Raw genomic sequence first — 13,527 nt, 5'->3', positions numbered from 1 at the left:
TATGCTACAAAAACGCCGAGTTTTTGTTTAAACAGTTTTTTTTTTTTATGGTTAATGGTTGTAGTTGCAACAGAGATTATCAGAATAAAAAAAAAAAAAAAAAAAAAAAAAAAACATTGTATGGCTTTCTTTACTGAAATATTGCTAAATTAGCCACCAGCAGTTAATTTGTCGCTGGGATTAATCGTTAATTAGACCTAGATTAGGTCGGATTACTGATAAACTACTGTTATGACCACGTCGCGACGGTTATCGAAGCTGCGAACGTTATTCGAATTGTTGGTCGCTAGGTTACGTGGTTTTAACGTTATGCACGTTTTTTGGGGGGAAGTTAACGCCCACTTTAGGTGTCGCTCGTGTTTTTTGCGGAGGGACAGCTCCATTCATAGGGCTGGGCAGGCAGGCAGCAGGCGGCAGGCAAGCAGGCAGGCAGGCAGGCAGGAGAAGCGCAGGGGGAGCGGCAAAACACCATCAGCGACGTACAGCGGAACCCAAATGATGGTCTCTCACTGACAATACCAGGCCAGGTTTTACCGCGCTGTCATCGTCAGCCGTTTCGACACCGGACATACGCTCTACTAAAACCAAAGCATCCCCTCAGGAATGGAAATTGAGTGGACTGACTGAAAGCTGGAGGTCCCATCCTATTCTCGACCTGCCGCGGAAATAGACTGACTTCCTCGTCGCCTACTCCTGGCTCACTGCTGCCGCAGACCGACCACTCCATTCGGCTCATTTAACCCAGACTGTTCGCGGACTACTAGCTCAGGCATCTGGACACATCGGAACTGGTCTGCCGTCGTTGTAGATAACGCAAAAAAACGTGCCTGTGTGTGCTTTTGCTGCCTGTATAATGCCGACACATTTGCGGTTCCGGAGAAGGTCATTCCTTGGGCTATTATTCCTTTTTTCACTGTCCACCTCGGCATTGTATTTCATCTACTCCGCCCCCGGAATCGGTAAGTCAAATCAAATCGGTGGTCTTTATTTTGAATTCTCAGACGAATGGATGAAATGAGGCTGTTTGTGCGGGGCTGTTAGGTCATGTGTGACAGCTCGGCTGAGAAGAGATGGGGCCATGCGCCTCTGCTCAGCTTTTGATCTCTCCCAATCGACGATGAGACTCATTTGGATGCTGGAGCTCAATCCTATAATATCCACGTACCTGTCCATGATAATAACAGTTATACTGATGAGCATGGCCATTATTATAATGATGATGATGATGATGTTAGTAGGCCTAAGAGCTATGATTATAATGCTGGTAAAAAAAATGTGGTATTTTGGCCATGATTTGGGGTACATTGTTGGCCTTCACTGACAGTGAAGTGTACTCATGTGTTTCACAAGTCTTACACTGACTAAAGGGAACCTTATGAGTCATGGTTTCACAGCCCTAAACAGTATTTGTGATGTTAACATAGATATCACTTACAAACAAGTCATTCCTTACATCATTTGCTGCCTGTAAGTCACATGCAGTTGTGTAATATCACATGTCCTAAATCCCTCCTATCATTAATTAATTAATGTGCTTCATCATCTTCTCCCTTCTCTTGTTCTTGTCAGTCTTTGTCTCTCTCATTGAAAGTGTGGACATGCGTGTCACCTCAGTCTTCTTTAGTATCTCTTACATCCTTTTTCCGGTGGCCTTCTAGCTTAGGCCATAGCCCATTAATTTTTATCATCGTTGATATATAGGGCCAATCATGCAAGCTGTTGTGTTCGTTATCACCCATGTGATGTCCAAACATAATGTCCTTGGTGTAGCTAATTGAATAAAGCTTATCTTGATGCATAGTGGTTGTAAAGGTGGAACTTTTGTCTGGCCCCGTCCTTGACTCTGATCTGGTTGAACTTTTCACTAACTGGATTAAGGAACACTGATGAACGTGACAATAATCAGCAACAACATGATTGACTATTTTCTTCCATTTTGGGAACCAAGAAGGAGAAGTTTACAAGGAAATGTTTTTCTTATGAAACACAAGGTACAGGTAGAATATGGCGCCTGGAACTTTTTTCCTGTTTACTGTGACCATTGGTTGGATATCCTCTTGTACTTGCTGCACATGCTCATTGAGGTTGGTCTTTCGTGAAACATTGTCAAACAATCCATACACAGAGGGCACAAATCATCAATCTCAGTCAAAACACTGGACAGACCATTGTCCAGCTGAAAGAAGAGCAGATTTAAAATGTAAAAATGTACTGTTCTTGCTAAGAAAAAAAAAATAGCGAGAACAGTAAAGACTTTGCACAACTAAATTACGAGTCTGTTATTGTTGGCATGAGGAGTGACTAATGAGTGAAATAGAGGTCATGTCATACATGTGTAGCCTTTCTAAAACATCAGAGAGAAACTGCTCCTTCTTACTCATCAAAATGAGTATTGATCCAGTCACACTTTTTGTCAGCTGTGGACAACTTAATCAATAATTGAATCAATTCTCATATGAAGGGCACATTACTGACAGGAATAGCCTGTGTAAGTCCCATTGACAGAAAGCAATTATTACTCTAAATGTGAAACAAATAAACAAGAAAATCATTGAGTTGCTGAGATAAAAATAATACTTCATCCAGTTGTTCACTATTCTTCCAGCTCAAGTATCGATGCCGCCTGAGAGCCGCACTTGGCCGTTTTGGTGTTAATACTGGGTGTTGACTATTGTAGGGCTGTAATGGCCACATGGCTTACTTGGGGTTAGTTTAGAAACACAACAAAGACCAGCAGATCCAGTCCATCAATTATAGATGGTAACTAGGAACTAGGCAGCTTTTTCTGCTGTTACTAAAAGCTGTTTAATCTTTCACAGCAGGGCTGAAAAAAGGAAGTCATTTAGGGGTGTGGGGAAAACGAAATGGAGCCAATTTTTTTTCATAGTCCTCACAGTATCATGGACCTATTTGAAATGAGTTCATGATACTGAGAGGTTTGAAAGATAAATCAAGCTTCAGACACAAAATACTATTTTGACTATTGTAGGGTTGTGAATGCTTTGGAAGTTTGGAGAATTGTGTTGGTTGATCAGCTACTTTTAATTCTCTATCGTACTGCTGGAACATCATCCACATTGTAATCTGCGCCACTACCAGGAATTAACCTCAACCAATCTGCTCTATCTCTTCAAGAGCAGGGGAGCGCAAAGTTCGGAGTGGGCTTCAGAGATACCACTGGATCCTTCACAACATTTCGCGATAATTATGCCACATTTTCCACAAATGATAATAATAGTCTAGAAAGATCATTCTAGTTTCCTATTATTTTCTTCCAGCATTTAATGTAAGTTGTATACGTCAGCAACAAAATCCTGTAACATGAGGCGATACACCAGATCACATGGGTAGTTTTGGCTGTACATGTGTTAAATATGTTATTGTTAGCATGTGCATTTGCTGAAAGTGATCATATGGGTGGGGGCACTGAAGAAAATTAGCAGTATAATTCAGCAGTATAATAGTAAAATGGAAAAGGCTAAGAGGTGGAGGAGGGGGGAACGGTGAGGGAAAGGATGAAAGAGATGAGCCGAGCTCCTTTCTGTCTGCTGGTTTGCACATTGGGGAACCCATCCAGAACACCTGAACAGGGCTTCCTATGATACCCAGGTGGCTTCAGAGTAGATTGCCCCAGTTTCACCGCTTAGTCCATCTCTCTCTCTCTCTCTCTCTCTCTCTCTCTCTCTCTCTCTCTCTCTCTCTCTCTCTCTCTCTCTCTCTCTCTCTCTCGTCCAGTTTCTCAATCTCCATGTACTCATATGCACTGACACCGCAGCCTCTATGACGCCCCTGAGCATGGATGCTGACTGATGCAGGCCAGGGATGCAGGGCACAGCTGGGCCTGATTGCAGCAGTTTATTTAATTAAAACATGAGAGGATCCCACTGGAGCAAGTGCTAGGGAAGACGCAGCCTCTATTTATAGATTTGAACACAGATATACACACACACACACACACGCACACACACACACACACACACACACCTCCACATCCAGGAAGAGCGAAGAAAACAAGAAACCAGGTGCTTCTCTTTTGTCTCTAGAGACCAAGTTCATCCCCCTGTCTCAGTGGCTGTGTGTGGGTGTGTATCTGTCTGTAGTACTGGGCATATCTTACCGTTTACTTGATTAATTTCTAGGTGTGGCCTACTGATGGTGCAAAGTCTCTCCAGTGTTTTTCCAAGTTCCTTCACAGCAAGTGTAGCAATGAAGCTACATAGATAGCCAGTTCCGTAGAAACCCAGCAGGTTATTACAGTAGTATTAAAAAACACAAACATGAGATGAAAAACCACAGAGACAGAGTTGTCATCTTGACTCGACATGAAACAATATCACTTGCAAACAGCAGTATAGACATTGTTTTGATATGCTCAGTAATTGTTTGTTTGCTTTTGAAGCAGCTTGACAGTATCTTTACAGCTCCTCTTCCATCGCCTTCACACCTAACCATGCCTCATCTACTTGTCATCCTCACCTAAGAACCATGGTGACAGCAGAGAAGGCCGTTAAGTACATGACTCAGAAACATCCGCTGAGAAATAATTGTAGACCTGCAGGTGTTGTGGCTTGAGGCAGGTCTGCTTTACCAGTAACTAAAATACAATATGATACACATACTTTTGATGTTCAGACTTTTGAGAATGTATAAATACAGAGTGATAAGCAGCCTCTACAGTCTTTTGCGTTTTGCTTAAAACGATCAAATATACTTGTTAATTATTAGATATGGGACAAATAGTTTATAATGAAGTCTATCCGGATATACTGTAGTCTCTTGCAATACAGTATCAATACCTGTGCCTGTATAGCAATGTGTTCTCTTGTGATAGTGAGGCAGAGGTATAGCCTTCATTGGCTAAATTCTTTGGCTTTCCTTGGCAGCTTTCTTTAAAATTCTGTATAACATAGAGTATTTATTAATGCAGTGCCACATCCTTTGAAAAGTGGGGGCATTTTGTTTTATTTGTTGAGTTACAAAGACATTTCAATGTATTCTACTTTCTTGTAATATGTCACCAATTGCAGAATCTGCCTTTATAGCCATACTGTCATTATTATGGGCAACTAAACAGTGTACTGTCATCATGTCATGGCTTTATCTGTACCGTCTGGTCCTATTGTATGAGTTTTCCATTCAAACTTTGTATAATGTAGTTTGATAATTGAATGTTTAATGCTCTCTCACTCTTCCCACCTTGTCCTATGGGATTAATTTGTAGAGATATAGCAGAAACACCGTGGCTTGATTTGTGCTTGGCCTTGTTCCCTGACATCACTTATAGCAGAGATCTCAGAGCCCAGTTCTGTGCGATCATGCTGCTTCTCTCCCCAGTGCATATCTGAGAAAGCTGTTTTTCCAGAGCAGTTATTACATTTCCTCTGGTCGCACCCACAAGGCTGCAAGAGTGTTCACATAGATGATGCTCTATTCACTTCTGTGTCGATTTGTTTGTGCAGCCACTTCCTGCAAAGCCAACTTTCAACGTAACAATGACCTGCCTTACCTCAGGGAAATTTGAATCCTAATTTGGGTAAAGTATTATAGTTGAGGTGGGGAGGCATTAAAGAAGAGAGAAACTTGTGAAGTCAGACCGTTTCTGACTTCGCAAGCTTCTCAAGTGCTGTAAACGGAAATAAAAAAGTCTCCTTGAAGCCAAACATAACCGAGATTAGCATGTGTTTGTGACAACGGAATTTAGATGCCCACCTGTTGCTCTGACCAGCTTAATGGGGGGGGGGGTAACTCGTTAACTTTGTTGAGGAGGAGGATAAGGTGTTTACTGCACATAAAGCTTTTATACATTCCAGATAGATTAGTTAAGTTTGCACATTTGATGAATGGATAATAGTTATCTACTTTTACACAACTATAGGACTTTAATTACAAATCACTCCAAGCTGTAGTTAAACTGCCTCTCTTAAATCTTGTAAAGTCGGTGCCCTTCACAAGTTTATAGGCATCAAAAGTGATAGCATTGTTGGTGGGAACCATGGAGCCAACACAGCACCACTTGCTTTGGTAATAGTGGTGTCTGTCTTTGTGTACTGCAGTGGCGAGTGAGTGTTTGTATTTATGTGCAAGTAAGTAGAGATGTGTCTATGGTAATAGGTATGCCCATTTATGCTTGGGCATACGGCTACCCTGCAGATGTGTTGCTTGTGTTAAAGCCTGAGATTCTCTGACACTCCTAAAGCCATCCATCTCTGGGCCTAAAGGCGAGTGAGTACGACCCTCACACCTCCCACCGTCCTACTGCTGCTTAATTGATCCATCCATTCAGCTCAATTCAACCAGCCTCCTCAGGCTAATTTCCAGAGGCGAGGAATAGCCAGGGTGAAATATTAACTTTGTTCCAAGCTGCCTACGATAGATTTTGTTGTGAATAGACAAGAATAAGATTAATAAGTTATGCAGCTTTAACTTTTGTAATGTTGTTCAGCTATTTAAAATGTTAACATCAGTGATTGATTAATAATGAATATAAATCTGTCAAAAATCAATCAATCAATCAAAAGTAAATATATAGAAAGTTCTGGGCCGAGTAGTTCAGCCACTGAAATGTCTCTGGCTTTACCACTTAAGATCTGGCATTTGACATTTGCACTGCGGTTGCTATGGTTCCCTGAGGACTTCTTCCCATCCAGGACTGACTCCTTTTATTGTCAGGGCAACCAAAGAAACATGCCATCCTTGTTCCCATAATGATCTGGGTGACAACAAATCCCCAGGGATACAGTCCCGCCATTTGGGACGGCGGCACATATCTTTGTCTGGGACATTTGTACACTAAAATTCGGACCTCTCAGGAACAGCCATTACAACTAGTATACATACTTTTAAGTAATGCAAGATCTGTTCAAACAGCACTTTTGTTATTTTTGCTTCCATCTAGATATTTTTTACTTGTGTAAATCGGCCTGCTGAGATGGTCTGTTACGTCCCTGCATTGTAAATGCGTGCACACAGGCCAAAGACATGTGACTGTAAATACTTTAGTATTAGTTAAACATCAATAGAGTGGGAGTTCATTGCACCTTGAGAGTCAGTCAGAGCCATGAGCAATTCTCTTAAAGCCTCCCATTGACCACATGAAACTCCACTTGCTATCCCACATCAGACACATGTATGCACACACGCACACACACACACACACACACACACACACACACACACACACACACACACACACACACACACACACACACACACACACACACACACACACACACACACACACACACACACACACACACACACACACACACACACACACACCTACCTCTAAAGTACACTCCAAATAGGGTTTGTGCAGGAACACTGAGCGCCACCCTGAAAGGGCTTGGATTGCATAACTGTTTTGATTTTGACACTGCAAAACTTAAAGCATTCTTCCCTGTATTGTTGCTGCAGACAAGAGACACTAATTGTTTCCCTTTTTCTGTACACCTGGCTGATATAGGAAACCACTTTATCCAGTATTTTTGAGACCGTTTATATTTGTGGATAAATAAATAAATTCCCATTGCCATCAGCAAGAAACAAGAGAATACTTTGATCTAAATTGTAATAACATACCATGGACAGTTGCATTGAACAAATGGTTCAAACATGTTGATGTTGATTCATTGTAATATTTATTTGGGTATAATCAAGTAGGCATCGGGTGTACATCTTCACCTGCCTCATGATTCGATTCATTTATGATTCATCTGTCAATGATTCAATGCATCTCCATGTAGTTTAGAGGGGGAGAGTGTAACCCAAGTTATTTTCTATAGGAACAATTTACAGATGTCCCCTAAATGCCTCATATGCAAACTATCCATGGATGGTGTCCTCCAACAACTCATATGCACACCGTGTACTGAAAATATATCCACTGCATCGCTAGTCTCCACTCAGCTAATGCAGCACTCACATCTCAGACAGATGTGTGGTTAAAAATTAGTTTGAAGGGAGGATGAAAATGTGACTAAATGTAAAATTTTGCTCAGTTGAATCTGAGTGATTTCATCTACCTGAGCAGTTCTTGGTCTACCGGGACAGATTGCCAAAGAGCCAATGTATGGGAAATTTGTTTTTGGGACTATGATTTAGTGTGATTATATTCTGTCGTAGTCGCTTGTTCAAAGTAAATAGATTTGCATTCCAGTTGTATGTCAGAATAGAGCTTCCTGGGTTTCTAGAGTCATAAAATCACAAGCAGCTGTGGAATTACTTCAAAGATTACCCTCCATGAATTTATGTGTTGGTATGGATATTTCATGTCACACCTAGCTTGGTTTGACACATCTAATATATGTATTTATTGCTCTGATTCACACTTTCAATGACATCCACTCCCACGTGGAAGAAAAAGTATTCATGTCCCAATGTTTGACAAAGGTGTGTGTTTCACATGCTTTCCTGCATTATTTTTTGGACAGTCAACCACAGACATTCTCTCTCAATCTGTTAAAGGTTAAATGGTACAATCTTGTGACCTTACTTCACGAGTTCCAGTAAAGTGCTAACTCTTGGGTGTGGATATATAGAAAGTTTTGTGCAGTTAGTCCACTTCCCCTAGTACACTATGTTGCAGTAGTTTCATAGATTTCAAAAGATGTCATGATCACGTTGTGTATTGGAGTTACCCAGATTACATCACTGTAAAATCCTGTTCCTGTTGTTGTAATTGCAGTCTGCTTCAGGCATGTGAAGACATAGCAAGCATAGCTGATCCTGAGGTGATCCCTATAGTAATCATACACTTAGTCGTATACTGTTGTCTATAAGATGATCCCTATCCAGTCCTGGTAGTCTGGATATTTGACCACTGACAGATGGTGGAGCTGTGTGTTGTCGAGGTGAGGGCGTGAAGGTGTACCAGTGCTCAGATGGAGAGCTGCGAGTCACTTCAGAGGCCGACTGAGGGTCTTGTGTTGACACTCTAATCATTTATGTAACCTAATCATCCTGAGGAGAATCCCAGTCTTTGTTGACCTGGTCTGAGCCCCCCTTTGTTATTGAGACGGTTACCGTGGTTACTTTGGTCACGTGTTTGAGGGCAGTCAAACTATAACTTGTGAGGAGCCGGTGTATAACAGCGATGTTGCCAGTGAGGTATAATCCAAACACACACAGTGTTGATGATGGGTGGAGTACTGCTGATGTTAGAAGATCATTACTGTGAGGACAGCACTGGTTTATACTTTACCCACAATAAGTGTTTACTGCAAGCAAGTATACGCTATCTAATCTTTACTTCTGAATAGGCACAGGAAAACTGTTGTTTTCCATGCAGACTTTTGCATGTCTTCCATTATCTGGTTAAATTGCACTATAAACTCCTTTTGAAGCAGTTTTTGATCACCCTTAAATAAGGTAATATTTCTTAGTAGCACAGCAATAGACCCCTGGAAACTAGCCAGGCCCATCCTTAAAAAGTAGTTCAACACCTTGCCCACAGCCAAGTATTGTATTTACTAAAGGTAAGGGGGAAAAAATTATCCTGCTAAGTTAGTCATATTGCAATAGTGAAAAAATAATGTTGTTTTCAAACAATCTGAAATACCAAGACCATACAATTGCCACAGTATAACTGAATTACTGTGCAAGTAACGTTTTCTAGGTAGGTAGGTATTTACTTTATTAATCCCCGAGGGGAAATTTTTTTTCTACTTTCACACTTTCTATAGTGTTACCACGATATTGGTTTCATTTTTAATGTTGATTGTGACCTTTAGAAAGGTATGTGCCCATGAATAAATGAATACAAATTTGTATCTGCATTTGCTTCCATAATTTCTAAAGGTGCTAAAAACAAATCTAAGGTTGTGCAATATGTAAAGAAATGGTTCACATTTTCTCTGCCTTGAAGCAATTTGATTCCCTTATAATCATTGAAACAGTTACTGGTTGCTGTAATTGCTCTTCTGGTTCAAACTGATAGTGGAGACAACCCCCTCTGAATACGATTTTAACATGAGCAACAAAATCTGTAAACTTCATCACCTGCAAAAAAAACATTCTTAATATCAGTAAAAGGTAACATGAAGCTTTAGTCTGACGTGGACAAATCAAGTGAGGATCTTTCACAGTTACTGTCTTTTTAGTATTAAAATTATTCTTCCTGGACAGCCTTTCTTTGTCGGGCCACAATGGAGTAGCACAAAGAGGTAATTCCCAACTCAAAACACTATGAACTAAAAAAAAAAAAAAAAAAAAAAAAAAAATTTTGCCTATCTCAATTTGCTGAAGCTTTATATTAGCTCCAGTTGAACCTTTTTAATATATTTTGGCATCGCAAAAAGGTTTTGGATGTTGTCCTCCTGTGTCATTGGAATCCCAAGGAGTCTTTTCAGTGTGTAAATGAGAATTGATTATAGTGATAGCCAACTCTTTGGCTCTCTCATCTTCATGGTAAAACACAGTTTTCCACACAGTGGCAAAACACTGAAGTTTTTGTAATATATTTGATCCACTGTCTGTGTGAACGCAACCTAAGTGACACTGTGGCTATCCCGAAGCTGCCCACTATCACCTGACTGATTCTCAGATCAGCAGCTTCGGTTGGCCATGGCAGCAAATACAAGAATCAGCACAGACAAAACCTCTGTTGGAGCTTTAGTATAAGGCTCCTCTAATAAAACCTTAGGGGAGCAACTTAGTTGATTAACAAAGCGGAGCTGTGGCAACAGCTGATTTACAGCCACAGTGCTGTATGATATTAGTGCAAGTTCAATGAGTACTAATTACCACAACCTTTTTTGTGGTCACTAAGATTAATGGTAAAGTAACCAGATGAGTGCTAAGATTCTTATAATTGTCTCACTAGGAAAGATCATTGTAGCAGGTGTGTGCTACCGGGGTTCCTCCTGGATACAGATGACTCGCTGAGTCACACCGTTCGTGTATAAATGCTTTTTATTCACCCCTGACCCCACACCAATGTCTCTGTGCCGACGCTCTCCTGCCCTGCCGCCGAGCGTCCATCCCGTCTCTGGCTTCGGCTTCTCCCTCTCCTCTCCTCTCCTCTCCTCTCCTCTCCTCTCCTCTCCTCTCCTCTCCTCTCCTCTCCTCTCCTCTCCTCTCCTCTCCTCTCCTCTCCTCTCCTCTCCTCTCCTCTCCTCTCCAGGTCCTGCTCACTTATATAGGAGAGACAAAATCATCCTGATTTAGTTCAGCTAGGACCCTTATCCTTCTCCTGGCCCCGTTCCCTGAGCCACTCCCCTCCCACTCTCTACCCCCTGCAGCTGAGCTAACCACACCCTGCCACCACAATCATCTTCCTGTTTCTAGTGTTCCTCTACTGCATTATACATATATATATATATATATATACTGGTTCATCTCAAGGTCAACCACTGCGCATTAAAACCCGCCATCAACTCTATTCTTGTGTACAGCAAATTTTATTCAACTGAGAACAGCCTCTCCTAAACCTGTTTTTTTACAAGTACGGAATCAGTGTCATTATATGGATTCTTGTTGACAGAAATGAATTGCTTTCTTGGTCAATATGAAATTAATTAATCAATTTAGTACCACTTTGAGTTGTTTACATAACATTGAAACAAAACAAAAAAAAAGCATCCCCTTGAAATATTAAGTGCATCAGCCGGAGCTACTAAGCCTGAGCAATTTCCTAATGTTTTCTAATGAATACACACACAAATATCTCATACATGCAGAATAATATACTATAGTATAGTCATTTACTTCACAGTTTATGCTTTAGTTAAACAGATTTTTATTTTGCATTGATGAGATTGGTCAGATTTTAGAATAGTGTCTGAAAGGGATTTAAGGTGTTTACTCAAACCACAGTGCCATGCGCAATTTATGTATTTCCCAGAATATCTCAAGCTTTTAGGTGCGAGGTTCTATATGTCCTTGCTGAGAGTTAAATCTGGAAATCCATAGGGAAGGCCATGTGTGTTTTTTCTGTGTCTTGCTCCACTGTACGTATGTAGCTACTGTGGCAGTGTGGTATACTCGCTGCCTGCTCTGGCCCATTTGTTCAGTCAACAGGAGTATAACCTCCAGCTGTGGAGAGACCTCGTCTTTCTGCTGGGGGGAATAGAAAAATAGACCAAGCAGGAGAAAATAGGCTCTGTGTGTGTGTGTGTGTGTGTGTGTGTGTGTGTGTGTGTGTGTGTGTGTGTGTGTGTGTGTGTGTGTGTGTGTGTGTGTGTGTGTGTGTGTGTGTGTGTGTGTGTGTGTAACGGGCACGGGAGGGTTCTTATGTAGTTATAAGTTATTGTGTACCTGTGTGTATGTCCTCTTTACACCACGGACACTGGGCCACTGCAATAACACAAGAATGTTCTGTACCGCTGCCAAATATAAAAGCCGGCGGAAAACGGCAGAGGGGCGTGACGGCGGTGCTGCAGGATTGAACCAGTACTGTGCTGCCCCGGTCCTACCAACATCACAGTTGTCTTGTTAACTGTAATTCCCATTAACTCATGGGGAAAGATTTGTGCAATACAATTACTAGTTATGGTTACAAGTAGCATGTGTAACTGGTTTTAGCAAGTCTCGACACGAACAAATTCACTAAGAAACTCTTGATGTGTTGAAATCCGAGATTGCGAAAGGAGAAGTTGGGGAAGGATGCCACAGGCTGTGTGGGTAGATGTATTTTTAGGAAAGAGAAAGGTGTAGAGGACAGATTGCGGGAAGAGACTAAAATTAATATTGAGCTGATTGAATGACCTGCTGTTTAGTTGTATTCGGCCAGAGCTGCTCATAGGTGGTGATACCTGCAGTTTTGGGCCTTCTACTGCACTAGTTAAAGAAAATGCAGTCATATGGGCATGGAGAGTAGCAGTCCAGGACAGGCAGAAAAAGCAGGGGAGATGAAAGATTGCAAAATGTTATCACCACCACCTGCAGGCTGGTTTATTACAGAAGCCAAGGTCTAAAAGTTATAGCCTCATTGTTCCTCATTAGCATTCTTGTATGCACACATGTCTGTCTGCTTTGACAAATTTGAATGCTTAAAATTTCTATTTTATTTCATAGTTTCCTCCAGCAGCTGGTGATAATGCCAAAGGAAAACCTGAAAGCTATGACCTTCTTTGTTTTTAAATTTTTCACCAAGGCCACCAAGGTCTACTGTTGTGCTGCTAAGAATACGCTTATTTAGACATTTAGCAGTTACTGAGAAACATTATCATTTATTTGAAGTCATGATTCTGTCACCATGTTCACATTGTCTCATTGTTTTCTCACTGTCATTTTATACATTATAATTAAATATTGATAATAGCTGATTTATTCTAATAATTAGAATTTGTATTTACCAACTGCAACAGTTGCATGTATCAATGGATGCAGCTCATAGTACTATCATCTACTGCAGCAGATGACACCCTGATATCCAGTTTGCAGCTCAGACAAAATAATGATGTTTTTACCTTCGCCAAAACGGTTACGTTTATTATGCGGTTTGTTTATTTGACTGTTTTTTTTAGCATGATTACAGAAAAAAACAGCCCGATTTTCATGATGTTTGTTGGAAGCTTTTGTTGCATGGAC

General features: G+C 41.0%; 1 protein-coding gene across 1 annotated transcript in view; it reads left to right on the top strand.

The window, feature by feature from the left end:
* Window positions 1-356: 356 nt before the first annotated feature.
* Window positions 357-13,527, top strand: part of b4galt5 (UDP-Gal:betaGlcNAc beta 1,4- galactosyltransferase, polypeptide 5) — a 32,677-nt gene continuing 19,506 nt past the window's right edge. Inside the window, exon 1 of the mRNA XM_069725030.1 lies at window positions 357-959. Coding sequence (XP_069581131.1) covers window positions 854-959 — 106 coding nt within the window. The 5' untranslated portion in view covers window positions 357-853. The remainder of the gene's footprint in view (window positions 960-13,527) is intronic.

This window comes from Brachyistius frenatus, unplaced genomic scaffold (genome assembly GCF_029030835.1).
Source record: "Brachyistius frenatus isolate BFR_SWC_R1_liver_20210118 unplaced genomic scaffold, ASM2903083v1 Contig_6, whole genome shotgun sequence".
Lineage (NCBI taxonomy): Eukaryota > Metazoa > Chordata > Actinopteri > Embiotocidae > Brachyistius > Brachyistius frenatus.
The sequence above is the reverse complement of the archived record's forward strand: the minus strand, read 5'-3'. Positions and strand labels throughout refer to the sequence as shown.